At 37.4% G+C, this 17,360-nt stretch overlaps 2 protein-coding genes across 2 annotated transcripts; one reads left to right on the forward strand and one right to left on the reverse strand.

Moving 5' to 3' along the window:
• On the reverse strand, nt 1-7,267 carry ndufb9 (NADH:ubiquinone oxidoreductase subunit B9). The gene is made up of 4 exons (XM_041809780.1): nt 7,133-7,267; nt 2,990-3,182; nt 1,133-1,246; nt 1-385 (listed from the first exon to the last, which is right to left on the reverse strand). The coding sequence occupies exons 1-4, from the start codon at nt 7,216-7,218 to the stop codon at nt 254-256; spliced, it is 525 nt and encodes a 174-aa protein (XP_041665714.1). The 5' UTR covers nt 7,219-7,267; the 3' UTR covers nt 1-253.
• A 964-nt stretch (nt 7,268-8,231) lies between these two features.
• Nucleotides 8,232-16,797, forward strand: tatdn1 (TatD DNase domain containing 1). The gene is made up of 12 exons (XM_041809779.1): nt 8,232-8,312; nt 8,998-9,063; nt 9,198-9,247; nt 10,539-10,602; nt 11,765-11,908; nt 12,090-12,132; nt 13,470-13,555; nt 13,640-13,680; nt 14,490-14,566; nt 16,164-16,234; nt 16,301-16,427; nt 16,506-16,797. Exons 1-12 carry the CDS (start codon nt 8,234-8,236, stop codon nt 16,606-16,608), a joined length of 951 nt encoding a protein of 316 aa, XP_041665713.1. The 5' UTR covers nt 8,232-8,233; the 3' UTR covers nt 16,609-16,797.
• The last annotated feature ends 563 nt before the right edge of the window (nt 16,798-17,360 follow it).

Raw genomic sequence — 17,360 nt, forward strand, 5'->3', positions numbered from 1 at the left:
TTTTTTAGTCATATAGTGATTTATTGGAACAGTTATTGAGTCAAACCTGTACAATATTTCTGGACATCAAACCCACTCCCGGTGATTTCAGCCTTGCCGTTTTCTGCGTCATGCTAACGGTACGTGTGAAGCTCTTGACACGTGATGATGCTAAACACCACTGTACTCAAACATTCTCATAACGCCGACGGTTCTTCACTGAGCGGTCAGACAGCTGGGAGATCTCCCCGAGGATGGACGGGGGAGGGGCCGTTTATGTGGGACGCTCCCTGGGACGGGTGACAAACTGCCACCATAGAGGGGGGAGGTCGCCCTCCTGACGGGCTGGAGGAAGAGCTTCGGTTTTGACGCTTCCAGAGGAGCTCTCTGCCTGCAGCTGGGCCACCTGACGAACAAAGAGGGAGGCAGAACTTCCTGTTTAAAAGGACTTCATCGCATCATTCCTTTCAGTGGTACTTTTCATGAATCACTGACGTCTGATCCAAGGTTGTTACAGTTAACTAAAACTAACTAAATAACTCAAGATCAAAAATAAATTTAGTTAATTGAAACTAAATAAAAACTAAGCTTTACCAAAAAAACACAAAAACTAACTCAAACTGTATATTGTGCTTAACAAAAAAATTAAAGTAAAATAAAAGTGGAGACAAAATATCCTTAGTTTTACTCTTTGACACAACCAGACTGACTGACACCGACACCAGAGTCTGGGGGAGTAAACGGCCTGATCTGATTGGTTAAGACTTCACATAGTGGTAGTTTTATGTCTGAAGTTTTATTCAAACAGCATCCTTAAATAAATAACATGATAAGTAAAGAGTAGCCTGTTAGAATATGTTTTTAAAAATGTATGATTCTCACTCAGCCCCGACATCTACCCGTAAAAAACACTTAAACCAACACTAAAACTAATAAAAACTGAACTAAAACGAAGCATTTTTTGCAAAAACAAACAAACAAACAAAAAAATAATCTAAACTAAGAAACCAGCAGTCAAAACTAATAAAAACTAAACTGAAATCCAACACAGAAAGTGAAAACAAAATAAAAATAAAAACTAATGAAAAATCCCAACACAGCCAGAGAACCAGACGTGATGGGTGTTCATGAATCTTAACCAGGAGGAGCTCACCTCTTTGTCCCAGCTCTGCATCCTCAGCTTCTTCCACTGCTCTCTCTTAGAAAAGTAATCAGGATACATGGCCTTCTCAGAGGGGTGCCAGTGGTCCAGCAGCCACTCCGGGACCTACGAGGACAAGACACGAGCTCAGGACGTGATAGAGTGAGTGACAGGACTGTTATACCAACATTATTTTAACCTGTGATATGACTCTAGTGAAAACATCTTCCTGTCTGACACCACAGCAATGAATAAAAGACACACAATAACGGGCAATTTATTGTTTTCAACAGTCAAAAACTGCAAGAGAACTCCTGCAACATGTCAACATAGCACAAACACACTGGTGATGTTTGAACAGCTGGGATGATATGAAGAGAAGCCAAGAGTCCACTCCAGCTCACCCAGCCTGTCCAAACATTGCCACTGTACTGTCTATGTGTAGTTCTGACAGGGCTCTCTCCTTCTACTGAGGCTATTTGATGCCAGTGTGTCACCTGAACACAAATTTCCCCATCTTTGGTGTCTAAGATTTTTATTTTTGTTGCTGTAATACAAAAGTAATGACTGTCCACAAAATGTAATAAACCACAAACCGTCTACAAATCTGATGTTTTTAACGCAATAATCCCACAAAGGTCAAACATTTCCCACAAACATAGTGACTTTTACATTTGTATAAATGTTTGTGGGATGGTAAAAACAAAGTTGTAGTCATTGTTTGTTGCCTTTTTACAACTTCCAGTGGGTTTAATTCGGTTTGAGCTCAAGTCAGATGTAGGGCTGGGCGATTATGGAAAAATCCAAATAACGATTAATTGAACTTTTTTTTTTACTACGGTTATGATTAATGAATGATTATTTCACCACCAACCTCCGACTCTGTTTGTTTTGTAAATATTTTTATAACTTTAAAACAAACAGCTGAAAGGAACTGTCACAGATTTACAATTTATGGTTATTTATTGAAACTTTTGAAATCAAAACACACATCAGCTGAAATTAAAATGTTTTTCAATAAAGTCAAATTTTTCCAAGAAAGGGGGAAAAAATTGAAATAATTGCCAGGGCAGGTTTATGTCAGTTAGAGGCTCTAAATGTCGGTTTGATTATTTTTTCGATTAATTGCCCGGCTCTCGTCAGATGTGGCATTTTTTTCTTTGCCATGAAACAGGAGGTAGTTTTTTCAGAGTCTTAAAACACTGGTAGAGCCATGAATCTCAGCATTTAAATTTGTCAGAACAGCACTATGAAGAAATAATACCTAACACACAGAAACACTGATGACCAGCCAGTTTTACTGTTTTACTTTCTTAGTAACCTGATTTAATAGAGACAGACATCAAACTAAGAAAGCCAGCGCAGTCCTGTGAGTTTTGTTCACATGTGAAAAAAATTAATAATCTTGTCAACTCTCTATGAACTGATTCGGATTTTCCAACATTGATATTATTCCTATCCTTTTCTCATTCAAAACTTTTGTGTGAAGATTTATCGCTTTGCAAGTGTTCTAAGACTCTGGTAAAAACTTCTTGTTTCATGGTGAACAAAATCTTACCACAATTATGTTTTTTGATGTGACGAGAGCTTATACTCACTTATAATCACAGGCAGCTGCACAACAAATCAGCCACAACTTTTATTTTTCACATTACACGACTGAAACGGTGATCTTTACCTTCTCACAAATGTAGTAAATTAATGTAATAGTTGTTACACCTGCAGGTGTTACAGTATCTAACAGGTTTGATTTGTTTTTTACTAAAATTATATCAGTAAAACCTCCAGGGCTAAACTGAGCTGAGAGAACACAGGATGACATGAAAAATATCATAAGAGATCATATGTTCAGATCAGGTTAATCGTCACCTTGTAGCACTCGTATCTCTCGTACGAGGTCCCTCCAGGCGAGTCGGGGAAGATGTAGGGCTGAGGATGCTGGTTGGCCCAGAACTCCTCCTCTCCTGCCTTCAGCATCATGGTGGCCTTCACCATGTCTTTCTCATTCTTGTTCTCATCGAAGCGAGCCCGCAGCATGCAGGCGTAGAACCGGTATTTGTCTCTGTGAAAGAGAAAAAATAAATCATCGTCCAGCTTCAGAGAATGTGGATGAAGAATTTATAAAACAACAGTCAAAAGTCAAATGGGAAAGTTCTGAATATTTGATTTTTTTTAACAATAGTCAGCAGTAACTCTCCTCATAAATCATTACTATCAGTCTTTGTTTTGTTAATCTTTGTTATTTTTAATTGTGTTTTATCAACGTTTTGTTTCGGTTTCCAAAGGCAGTGATAAATATCACATTAAAATTTCTGAAGAATGTCAAGCAATTTTATATAGTATTCATATTTAAACATTCAGCAATGAATAATAACAAAATACAGTTAAAGTAAGATTATTTATCAGCCTACTTTTATTCAATCCAAATCTCTTATTATTGGACCCCTAACCCTGATTACCTATCGTTGATTAGCTGGTCCAGGCTGCCGTCTGATTTTTAAACAACTTTCCAGACAAAAAAAAAAGCAAAGTTTGTGTCACATGCTTCTCTAATTTTCTCAGTGACCAATATGCAAAACTGGTTGCATGTCATTTTAAAAACTGAAGGATCACCCATCATTTGTGTTTACCATTTCATATATTGTTTATCAGCTTTAATTTAAAAAACAATATTAACAGTAACTAATGGCATTAAGTATTGGGGATTCACAAAATTCTGTTTTTTCAGATATGCTTTCTGCTGGTATTAACAATATTTACCTATGTCATTTGTAAATGTAAGTCAATGTTGGCTGTAAATATCAGCATATACTGGCTGTAAGTATCAGCCCTAAACTTTTGTATAATCTGCCTTAATCAACCATAAAAATTAGCCTATACCAGCTGTAAATATGGGCCTATACAGGCTGAAAATATTGGCCTATATCAGCTGTAAATATGAGCATATACCAGCTGTACATATTGGCCTTTACCGGCTGTAAATATGGGCCTATACCAGCCATAAATATGGGGTGATACCAGCCATAAATATGGGCCTATACCAGCCATAAATATGGGGTGATACCAGCCATAAATATGGGCCTATACCAGCCACAACTAGAATGGCCGGCAGCGCCGCCGAGGAACTCACGCTCCCATTGATTACTATGGTGTTCAAAATTTCGAAGTCCAAGAAAAACAGAATGGGTGCGCGGATCATCACCAAAATCGAATTAATTCTTCCCGTCACCATCCCAATATTACCTGAAAGTTTGGTGACGACCCAACTTTCCATTCTCGAGTTATCTTGTACACATACAAAGAAAGAAAGACACCAAACCCTTTACATAACCCCCATCCCGATTTCATCGGTGTGCATAAAAATGGGCCTATACCAGTCAGAAATATTGGCCTATACTACCCATAAATATGGGCCTATACTAGCCATAAATATGGGCCTATACTAGCCATAAATATGGGCCAATACTAGCCATAAATATTGGCCTATACTACCAATAAATATGGGCCTATACTAGCCATAAATATGGGCCTATACTAGCCATAAATATGGGCCTATACTAGCCATAAATATGGGCCTATACAAGTCAGAAATATGGGCCTATACTAGCCATAAATATGGGCCTATACTAGCCATAAATATGGGCCTATACTAGCCATAAATATGGGCCAATACTAGCCATAAATATTGGCCTATACTAACCATAAATATGGGCCTATACCAGTCACAAATATTGGCCTATACTAGCCATAAATATGGGCCTATACCAGTCAGAAATATGGGCCTATACCAGTCAGAAATATTGGCCTATACTAGCCATAAATATGGGCCTATACTAGCCATAAATATTGGCCTATACTAACCATAAAAATGGGCCTATACCAGTCAGAAATATTGGCCTATACTAGCCATAAATATGGGCCTATACTAGCCATAAATATGGGCCTATACCATTCAGAAATATTGGCCTATACCAGTCAGAAATATTGGCCTATACTAGCCATAAATATGGGCCTATACTAGCCATAAATATGGGCCTATACCATTCAGAAATATTGGCCTATACCAGTCAGAAATATTGGCCTATACTAGCCATAAATATGGGCCTATACTAGCCATAAATATGGGCCTATACCAGTCAGAAATATGGGCCTATACTAGCCATAAATATGGGCCTATACCAGCCATAAATATGGGCCTATACCAGCCAGAAATATGGGCCTATACCAGTCAGAAATATGGGCCTATACAGGCTGTAAATATGGGCTTATACAAGCCATAAAAATGGGCCTATACCAGCCAGAAATATGGGCCTATACTTGCCAGAAATATGAGCCTATAACAGCCATAAATATGGGCCTATACCAGCCAGATATATGGGCCTATACCAGCCTTAATTATGGGCCTATACCAGAGGAAAATATTAACTTTAATCAGCCACATATATCAGTCTTCATCAGCTGCAAATATCTGTCGTTGCGGTCTGTAAGTATCAGCAAAATATCTCTCCTCTCTACTGTAAATATCAGTCTATATCAGCTATAAATATGAGCCTAGATCATCAATAAATATCCGTCGATATCAGCTGTAAATATGAGTCTAGATAATCAATAAATATCAGTCTATATCAGCTGTAAATATTAGCCTAGATAATCAATAAATATCAGTCTGTATCAGCTGTAAATATGAGCCTAGATCCTCGATAAATATCAGTCTATACCAGCTGTAAATATGAGCCTAGATGATCAATAAATATCAGTCTATATAAGCTGTAAATATGAGTCTAGATCATCAATAAATATCAGTCTATATCAGCTGTAAATATGAGTCTAGATAATCAATAAATATCAGTCTGTATCAGCTGTAAATATGAGTCTAGATAATCAATAAATATCAGTCTGTATCAGCTGTAAATATGAGTCTAGATAATCAATAAATATCAGTCTGTATCAGCTGTAAATATGAGCCTAGATAATCAATAAATATCAGCCTGTATCAGCTGTAAATATGAGTCTAGATAATCAATAAATATCAGTCTGTATCAGCTGTAAATATGAGTCTAGATAATCAATAAATATCAGTCTGTATCAGCTGTAAATATGAGCCTAGATAATCAATAAATATCAGTCTATATCAGCTTTAAATATGAGCCTAGATAATCAATAAATATCAGTCTATATCAGCTGTAAATATGAGTCTAGATCATCAATAAATATCAGTCCATATCAGCTGTAAATATAAGGCTAGATAATCAATAAATATCAGTCTATATAAGCTGTAAATATAAGGCTAGATAATCAATAAATATCAGTCTATATCAGCTGTAAATATAAGGCTAGATAATCAATAAATATCAGTCTATATCAGCTGTAAATATAAGGCTAGATAATCAATAGGTATCAGTCTACATCAGCTGTTTATTGGCTGTATGCATGAACAGATATGTGGAGTTTTAGTTAGAACCTGCATACCTATTTCATTTTTATCCAGTTTTTTAGTTCATCTTCATCCTTCACACTTTGTGTGTTTTCAGGTCCTGAGATTCAGGTTTCAAATCTTTATCTTAAATGTAGCTATCTGCTTAAATGAATCTGTAAATATCAGAATAAATTAAATTGTAAACATCCCTTTAAATTATTTCATTTGTCTTTGAGTTTTAAACGTCTGACTAAGTTTGGCTGTTTAGCCTGTTCTGTGTTCAGTCGCTAGATGGCGCCCTTTACGTGTATAATCTTCCTCTTCTATTTGAATGTAATGAAAACTATTTAAAATGAGCGGAAGTTCCTGATGTTAGTTATGTTCTTGTTTCCATAGGCATTGATTAAACCACTCATTTAAATCATTGATCTGTCCAACCGTCCGTCTGCAGCCCTAAATGACCCGGCTAGCCGTTAGCTTAGCTGTTATTAGCTTAGCTGTTAGCCTATCTGTGCTAAACAGACTCCGTCATCACCTCCGCTGTCTTCATTTTTAACTTTATTAACACATTTACACTCACACTCTCCCCCTCTCACCTGAAGATGCACCAGGACTCCAGGTGTCGCAGAGATTTCTTGTAAAGCCGCAGGACTTTCTGCTGGTGAGTAAGGTAAGCGGCCATTTTCACCGTCCGCTGTCACCTTCTCCCTGACAGACGCGGAGGATTCTGGGCCTTTGTGGCGATTGGACGATGCTACCGTAAAGACCCGAAAAATGCGCCGTCACTTCACTACACTGACTGTTAGGTATGAGTTTAGGTATAAAATTTCTGTAAACTGAGTTTATCCAACCACTGTTTTCGGTTAGTTTTATTTGTAAATTAACACCTTTATAATGACATAAGTTTACAACTTTATAAATCAGAAATTTAGGAGATTATCAAGTAAAAATTTACGACTTTATAAACAGGAAAATTTCTATTTTTCCTCATAAATAATGGGCCTTTAAACAAAAAATGAGTTTAGTTTCTCATAAACATATGACTTTATGACATAAAAAATTAGATTTTTAAAATAAAACTACTGCTTTTTCTAAAAAAGAAAAAAAAACCAGACAAACAAACAAAAAAACAAAACAAAACATATATCCATTTAGAGTGAGTCTGATACACTATTGTGAATCCCAAAAGTCCTTTGTAACATGCTGAAGTTAATCTGATAAAGTAGTTTAGGTTGAAGTAAAATATTTCAGTAACATTACAGTCATCACTCAAAGTTTCCCTCCAGTCTGTTCTAATTATCTAAAAATGATGAAAAACTAAAAAAAAATCTGCCGTGAAAACATGAAACAGAAAACTTTATTCTAAAGTTTATGTTCAGTTCTTTGAAAAAAAAAAATGGAAGTGCTATGACTTTTGTAAAACTCTTATGAAGCATTACTAAACGTTTTGGATATTAGAAACTCAACTTCACATTTAAACATGATGTAACGTGATGTAGTATCCTCTTTATCTGATTAAATAAAGTATTTCATTTTAAAAATGTGAGTTGTGTATCATATTTGTTCATCTCGTTAAACTGTCAGTAATTTTAACCGTCTTTAGGGTGTCAGACGTTTATTTGCAGTGAGAATAAAATTGCCCCGTGTCACAGAAACCGCGCGTGCGTGTATTAGGGTAATTACGGTACTGCAGCACTATGGGACTGGTCAGAGCTGCATGTGTGTCTCTCAGCCGGAAGATTTCACTGACAATCATGGCCCAGCACAAATTCATCGGTAAGAAACTTGTGTAATATTTCTTTAGCTTCATTCATGCTGCGTAGAGCCGTGGTCGGCCGTGATAACGATCATTTATTATGATTTTAGATGCGAACATTAGCCTGTATGTTGAGTTAGCATGCTGACATGTCAACAGTCACAGTCTCAGCTGATCACTGAAACTTTATTTATAAAAGCTGTGGACAGCTTAGGGTGCACCACAGCTCCAAGCTGGTGTTTTTGATGAAGTGAAGAATCAGGATTAATTAATGACAGTACTGTTAGAGAGGGAAAATCCTCTTCAATCTTTGGAAATCCACCTGAATGAGACTGGGAGTTCTACCAGTAGATCCAGCCTGCCCATGCTATCATCTCAGCACCAGATTACCTTTAACATGTTTAATGTCTGAGCAGATATGCTGCAGTCTTGGCCTAATCTGTTAGAATAAAAACATCTTTCTAAACCAGCACGCCCGGTTTTAAAGATTTGTTGGATGTTTGACAAAGAGAGCTCCTCAAGAAGCCCCAGATCTACATTTTCTGTTTTCATTTTCCTGAAGAATGACCTGCAGACTGTTGAAAGCATCATCAACGTTTCAGTATCTGAGGGTTTGTCTGCCTGGTTGTCAGATTTGTTCTGCAGCACACTGACACTGATGTAAACAGAATAATCACAGTATTTCTAAACCCCTGTCCTCTGCAGACATCGGTGTGAATCTGACTGATCCCATGTTCAGAGGAGTCTACAGAGGGAAGCAGAAACACGACGGTCAGACACCCGAGGAAGTTTCATTTAGAATCAGATTTATCAGTCTGATCATGATAATGTTGTGTTTACACCAGGTAGAGACATTTGACAGATTTTCTTTACAGCAGTGTTTTAAAGCTGTTTTTTTCTGACAGATGACTTTGATCAAATCATCGACAGAGCCGTGAAAACCGGGGTTGAAAAGGTGAGTTAATCTCATCAGTCTACCTTCATTTATAAAAGGCACAGACCGCCATGGAGGGTCGGTTTAGTTTACAGCCAGCTGATTTTTATTTTGGAACAAGAAATCCAAAATCAAGAAACAAGATGATTCACACTTACTATTTAAACAAACCTGCCTTTGACTCTTTCAGGCAGTGTGAATTAAATTAGCAATCAGAAACAGAAAACTTAAAGCGAATGAAGCGATAATTAATCTGCGTGTCACTAGTGCATCATTCAGAATGTGAGAGAACGGCCACAAGCAGCCAGTCTGCTCATTATTCATTTGATTAACTCTGCAGGTGTGGTGCTCAGAAAAGCATCCTGAGAATCCCGTGCCCATCACTGAAGAGCAGTGTGACTCGGCAGTGTTTGTGTTCCAGTGATGGGCACGTGATTCTCAGGATGCTTTTCTGAGCACAGCACCTGCATCATGTTATGTAAATGAATACTGAGATCAAACTGACTGCTAAAGGCTGTTTTTCGTATCACATTCTCTGATCCTAACATAAATAGCAAAATTAAAAAAGGCAAACTGTTTCTTGTTTATTTGATTTCATTTCAGAAAAAGACAATGAGCCGTTTTTCATTTATCTGTCCTTTTATCGATCAAATATCAACTAAACTAATGACACACAGATAATAATTCTCTTCTATTTCTTGTTTTTTGTTTTCCACAAAGGAATGAATAAATATAATGTATAATAATATTATGTTCTGAATTGAATGTTGGTGATGTGGCATTCTTGTCAACTCCAACAGTTAGAAAATAAAGGAAATAAGGGAATGTTATATTACCAGGGGTCCATGCTTTAAGCTCCCTTTCTGGATTTGAACACAAACAACGAGATGAAAAAAACAAAATTATTTAGTCTTTTCAGAAAATGAGAAAACAAGTTCACCTTTTTAATTCCAAATTTAGCATTAACTACCTGGAAGGGCCCAGGGCAGGTTTTTCCATATCTTTTTCTCCTAATTTTTTTTAACAATAAATTAAAAAAAAGCTCATTTCATGATTTTGGATTTCTCGTTTAAAATTAAAAACTTTTTCCTGTAAAAACACTGACCTTTTCTCTTTTTTAAAAAAAATTTTGTTTTACACAAAGAAATAAATGAAAAAAAAGGAAAGTTACATCTTCAGTGTTCCATTCTCTGATCGTCCATCTTAGCCTGCCGTCAGCCTGATGTCTCTCTGTCCACAGCCCTCAGTGAAAACTGCTCCGACCCCTCTGATACATTCTACGTTTAATGTTTTAACTGTTTGTTTTTTACAGTTTATGATCACAGCAGGAAACCTTGAAGACAGCAGAGAGGCTCTGAAGCTGGCAGAGGGCAGAGGTAACCATGAATGAACCCTTCACTAAAGATGCTAGGATGAAAAAATCATTAATCTCTGTTCTCTATAGATGCTAGGATAATAAAACTGTTAATCTCTGTTCTCTATAGATGCTAGGATAATAAAACTGTTAATCTCTGTTCTCTATAGATGCTAGGATGATAAAACTGTTAATCTCTGTTCTCTATAGATGCTAGGATAATAAAACTGTTAATCTCTGTTCTCTATAGATGCTAGGATAATAAAACTGTTAATCTCTGTTCTCTATAGATGCTAGGATAATAAAACTGTTAATCTCTGTTCTCTATAGATGCTAGGATAATAAAACTGTTAATCTCTGTTCTCTCTAGATGCTAGGATAATAAAACTGTTAATCTCTGTTCTCTCTAGATGCTAGGATAATAAAACTGTTAATCTCTGTTCTCTCTATAGATGCTAGGATAATAAAACTGTTAATCTCTGTTCTCTATAGATGCTAGGATAATAAAACTGTTAATCTCTCTTCTCTATAGATGCTAGGATAATAAAACTGTTAATCTCTGTTCTCTATAGATGCTAGGATAATAAAACTGTTAATCTCTGTTCTCTATAGATGCTAGGATAATAAAACTGTTAATCTCTGTTCTCTCTATAGATGCTAGGATAATAAAACTGTTAATCTCTGTTCTCTATAGATGATAGGATAATAAAACTGTTAATCTCTGTTCTCTATAGATGCTAGGATAATAAAACTGTTAATCTCTGTTCTCTATAGATGCTAGGATGATAAAACTGTTAATCTCTGTTCTCTATAGATGATAGGATAATAAAACTGTTAATCTCTGTTCTCTATAGATGCTAGGATAATAAAACTGTTAATCTCTGTTCTCTATAGATGATAGGATAATAAAACTGTTAATCTCTGTTCTCTATAGATGCTAGGATAATAAAACTGTTAATCTCTGTTCTCTATAGATGCTAGGATAATAAAACTGTTAATCTCTGTTCTCTCTATAGATGCTAGGATAATAAAACTGTTAATCTCTGTTCTCTATAGATGCTAGGATAATAAAACTGTTAATCTCTGTTCTCTATAGATGCTAGGATAATAAAACTGTTAATCTCTGTTCTCTATAGATGCTAGGATGATCCAGGTCAACTGTTAATGTCCTTCTTTCCTCACAGAACAGTTCTTCTGTACCGTCGGCTGCCATCCGACCCGCTGCAGCGAGTTCGAGCAGAACGGCGAGGTTGAGTATCTGTCGGGGCTGAGGGAGCTGGCGATGGCGAACAAAGGGAAGGTGGTGGCTATTGGAGAGTGTGGACTCGGTGTGTTTCTTTTTTTTTTTTTTTTTATTTGTCTTGGTGTGAATCTCTGATGAAACAGAGAATATTCACCTTCTTACTCTAAGAATGCTCATGGCTGACTGCTCTTCTCTCTTGATTTTTGTGTTCTGATGTTTTTTAGTGACACATAAAGACTAAATGTCCTGGTGTCTTCTGTTTACAGATTTTGACCGGTTGGAGTTTTGCCCTAAAGAGACTCAGCTCCGGTGAGTTTAATCTGCTTTATTAACGTATCTCTGGATGTGGAGCTGTGGTGTTCCTCCTGGTGAGATTAGATGATCTATAGCAGGGGTTCTCAAACTTTTCAGGGCTAGGGCCCCCCTACAGCGCAGAAAATTTTCCAAGGACCCCAAATAACCCGTAAGCTTTTAAAACAGTGTTACTCATCCCCTGCTCAACCAAAGAGCCAAATTGTTGAAAAATACCTTTGCAAGAGCCACGATCTAAGTGGTGAAAAGTGGCAAAAACATGCTGAAGTAGCATAAAAATAAGTTAAAAGGGGAAAAAAAGGGTTCAAAAATGGCAAAAACATGACAAAAAATTAGAGAAAGCCACTAAAATGGGCAAAAAACAGTCAAAGGTGGCAAAAGAGGGCAAAAAAATAGGACTCAAGTGGTATTTAATGGAAAAGGGTAGCTTAAATGGGCAAAATATTGTGAAAAGGGTAAAACCGGGATAGAAGTGGCAAAAAGAAGTTGCTAAAATGGGCAAAAAATGAGGACCAAGTGGTATTTGATGGCAAAAGGTAGTTTAAATGGGTGAAAAGTAATGAAAAAATTGTGAAAAGGGAAAAAAATAGTCCAAAATGGGGGAAAAAAAAAGTGGCAGAAAAATGACAGGAAAGTGACTAAAATGAGCAAAAATCAGTCGAGTGGCAAAATAGTGCAGAAAAATAGGAAAGGTGGTATTTAATGGGAAAAGGTAGCTTAAATGGGTGAGAAGTGGTAAAAAAGAAAAAAGGGGCAAAAATGGGACAAAAGCAGCAAAAATGGGGGAAAGTATCAAAAAGAAGTGGAAAAAATGAGCAAAAAAGTAGGGAAGAAAGTGGTATTTAATGGCAAAGGTAGTTTAATTGGCTGACAACTCTCACAAAATAGAACAAAGGGGAAAAATGGGATAAATGTGGCAAAAATGTGACAATTATGTTTAACAATAAACAATCACACAATGGTATGTAATTTTTATTGGTCCAAAGCTGACTTATTTGGGAGTGGTTGGTTTAGTGTGGTTGTTTTATGCCACTGTGGTCCCTATATGAGTTTCAATTATTTGCTTTGTAATGACATGGACTTACTTAATAATTTTTTTCTTAAATTATTTTGCGGACCCCTAAGCTGTGGCTTGCAGACCTCCAGGGGTCCCTGGACCCCCAGTTTGAGAACCACTGATCTATAGCATGCTTGATTAACATGATTAACCCCTCCAGTCCAGTTTGTTTAATGAAGTGTGAGATCTCCTGGGCCCTACACACACCCTGTGTTTACTTTGACTTAAACGCTGACTAGAAATGTTCGCCCACTGCTGCCCACCACCTGTTTACCAGATTCTTTGAGAAGCAGTTTGAGCTGGCAGAGGAGACGAAGCTGCCGATGTTCCTCCACTGCAGAAACTCTCATCAGGAGTTCATGGGTACGTTTGTGCTCCAAACACCAGCTCTGTTTTCTCTGGTTCTCTGTCTTTCTCTTCAATCTCTGTCTTTGATGCTTTTTAAAGAAATCATGAAGAGGAACAGAGAGCGCTGTGCTGGAGGAGTGGTAAGGACCTTCTTTATTGACTATTCTGTCAATGCAGCTTCTTTGTTTTTCTGCTGAATCAACATTTTCAGAGGTGACAAACCTTCTGTTTTCTGACGTTTGCTGAGGTTTTTCCTCCTCCAGGATGTGCCCAAGTCCTCCAGATTTCTGAAAGTGTTGCTGTGATGGGATTGATGCTGTTGAATCTCTGTGAAACCATGCATTTAATGGACAAACATTGATTTGAAGCCGTACTCCTAACTGTTAGTGCTGGGAAATGAATCCCATTTCAGTGTGTTGATTTAAGGAATACTGAGCCTCATGCTGTGCTGCACTGATGTTGATAATATTCATGCTTTTCAGCACATTTATGTGAAGGCATTGCTTGTTTTTGAAAGTGCTTCTGCATGTAATCCAGATGGTTTAGAATCAACAGTAGTCATGTTTAATGGTCCTGATCTGAATGCCTGTTAGAATCATCTAGAAGGCTCTAATGGAGCAGCCCTATCTGGAGAACTTAGCTTTCTATCGAAGACTTTATTGGACTAAAATCAGCTGATTAGGAGAGAAAATCCTCTACAGATGATTCAGGTTGATATCAAACTCCACAAACACGTCTGATCTTGACTTTATTTCACCTTTTTCTCTTATTTGACAAACTTTGAAAGCTGTTTTTGTTTCTTTTACAAACTTTATGAAGTGGACCTGAATCAGAAGCCGCCCCTGGTTTGATGAAAAAGAGCGTGAAATCCTGATGAAGAGTTTAGCAGACCTGAATGCAGAACTGTTGAAGAGAGCTAAATCAAAATAACTGGAGTTTTTTCTCTCAGGTGCATTCCTTTGATGGGACAGCAGGGGACGCTGCTGCACTCATCGACCTCGACCTTTACATTGGAATAAATGGATGGTGAGACCATTTTTTAATGAGTACTTTTATTCTTCTTGTGCTGTAGTGGAGCTTTTTAAATCACTACTTGAACTTTTGGATGGATGCTTGTTGTTTTTGATATGTGACATATTTGCACCATGAGTGAAGTTCTCCCCTGAGTTAGAGCTCCTGTCAGTGTAGCTGTTTCTAGAGGACTCACAGTCCTCATTCTATCAGGTCCTTGCTCTGAGGTGGACTCTGCCTTGTTCTCTGTAGAGGAGATCCACAGACCCACCAGAGTGAAGGTCTTCATGCACTGAGTCCGCTATTATCAGATCCATAAACCTCAACCTGGAGCTGAAAAGTGTGTCAGGCTTGGGTTCTGATGTTGAAATTATTTATTTGAGCTACAATTAAAACCATTTTACCTTTTTTCAGTCATTGTTGCCAACTTCTTTTTGCTACTTTTTAATCCATTTTTCACTCTTTTAGCCACTTTTCGATGACTCTGCAAAATCTTTTCTGAGGTTTTTTTTTTCCAGTTTTCTACATTTTTCCCACTTTCTGCTCTTTTTTTGCTCTTTGCCTATCTTTTGACACTTTGTGCCATTTTTCCCTTATCTGATGCATATTTGATGCTTTTGTTGCACATATTTACCACTAGTAACCAATTTTTGCCACCGTAACCCATTTCCCAACTTTTTTGAATTTATGCCACTTTTTTTGCCCATTATTGCTAATCCTTCTTTTACTTTTATCCATTGTGCCCATATATTTGCCACTTTCTGCTCATTTTAACCCAATGTTTCCACTTATTGGCCTTTTATCTGCCTCTTTTATGCCACTTTAACCCAGTTTTGACATGTTTAACCATTTTGTTTTTTTTTGTCTCTTTTCACAATTATTCTACTCTTTTGTCTCAGTGTCCTCTATTTTCTGAAACCCTGACATCTGTGCACATTGTGGTCTGGCTAGTTCTTTCCTAATGGTTTAGTTCAGTGTGCCCATCCATGTTGTTAACATCACTAATAAAAATGTATTTCTGTTTTAATAAAAGGGGTTTGTTTTAAGGAAAAGGTTGTACTGTGCTACAGCATAAATAAATACATTTCATTATTGTTGCTTTGATCAGAGTAGTTATTATTAAGGTTAAATAAGATCATGGTGATCACAGATTAGCTTTAGAATGGACCATGATTTTACAGATTTCCATGGGCCCCCAGTTTGACAGGGCCCAGAAAGCTGTCCCCTTTATGTCCCCTTCTGCCTGGCCTGTTCTGAAAAAGAATAATGACCTAGGAAAGTTTCAGTGTCAGCATGCAAACATGATAAAAACAACACCAGCTTGGTTTTCTTTTTTAATGTGTGAAAAATTCAGATAAAAAATGGACTCAGTGTGCAAAGGCCTTTACTGCAGTTCTGACAGACTGTCAAGTATTTAACTCTTTAAAAGTCAAGTTTAACTCTGATTAGTGTGGACCAATAAAGACACTTTTAAAGGGTTAAATTTAACTCCATATGAGTTAAATTAACACTGGCTATTTTTCTGTGTTTTCCTTTATCTACCTGTAAGACCTTATTGGATCCTTTTTAACATCAAAGCTGTTAAATATTGAGTTTAATGTCCATTTTTCAGCTCTTTGAAAACAGAAGCCAACATTGAAGCCATGAAGTCCGTCCCCACTGAGAGACTCATGATAGAAACTGGTGAGTTTGAGATGTTAGATTTTCAAAATAAAAGCTCACTTTTAAGCCCTTCCTGTTCCTCTGTAGACGCTCCATGGTGTGGGGTGAAAAACACCCACGCCGGCTCCAAATACGTCAAAACTACGTTTCCCACCAAGAAGAAATGGGAGGCGGGGCACTGCCTGAAGGACAGAAACGAGCCGTGTCACATCATGTGAGTCCCGTCTGAGGGGATCAGTTTTTATCAGAGGAAGGATTTCCTGGTTAGAACGTCTCTGAGTGTCTCTTTCAGACAAGTCCTGGAGGTGATGGCGGCAGCGAGGGAGGAGGACCCGCTGGAGTTGGCCAACACGATCTACAACAACACGGTCCGAGTATTCTTCAGCTCCAGATGATGGAGGAACACGCCAGACTTTCTGGATCAGTCTGACATTAGTCCTGAACTTCTAGTGCCTGTATGAAAACACGGATCGGGGGAAATCAAGTCAAAAATGTGGATGTTTGACACTGAAACGCTTCTATCAGCAACTTTCCAAAGTTCACAGCTTCTCTTTGAATAAAAACAGGATTGTTTTTCAACTATTCTGATGATTTTTTCTTTTATTTTGGTAGATTTAAATGTGGTCCCTCTTACAGTTGGTCACCTTCCTAAAATAATGGTCTAAGTCCTTTTTTGACTAAAATGATGTTTTTGCCTCAGTCAGCTCTTCATGATGCTGACCACCTCTGCTAAAATCACCAACATCCTCCATTGAACAGATCATGTGATCTTACGTATTTTGTAGAAAGGCCTCAGTCAAGAGAGTGACTAGCTGGGTTTCCATTACAGTTTTTCGCAAAATAAAAGCGATATTCCTTAAATTTCGATTAAGTACAATTGCGCTTTGAATGCGTTTCCATTGAAGGAAGTTTTGGGCATAGGCCTTGCAGTTCTCGTAAAATCTCATCTCGCGTGAATCCGCTGCAGGGAAGCTTGACGCTCAAAACCTGTTGCATGTTGTTACGGTTTTGGTTTTATCTACGGCGGTTGCCTTGATAATTTTGAACAAAAGACGAAGGCAACAGATGATAGTTCAGAGGTAAAGTCCGTATGTATGGCAAAAGCCACGCATAAGGGTAGAAGTATGATGTTAACAAAAATCTCGTC

The sequence above is a fragment of the Cheilinus undulatus genome, linkage group 16 (genome assembly GCF_018320785.1).
Source record: "Cheilinus undulatus linkage group 16, ASM1832078v1, whole genome shotgun sequence".
Lineage (NCBI taxonomy): Eukaryota > Metazoa > Chordata > Actinopteri > Labriformes > Labridae > Cheilinus > Cheilinus undulatus.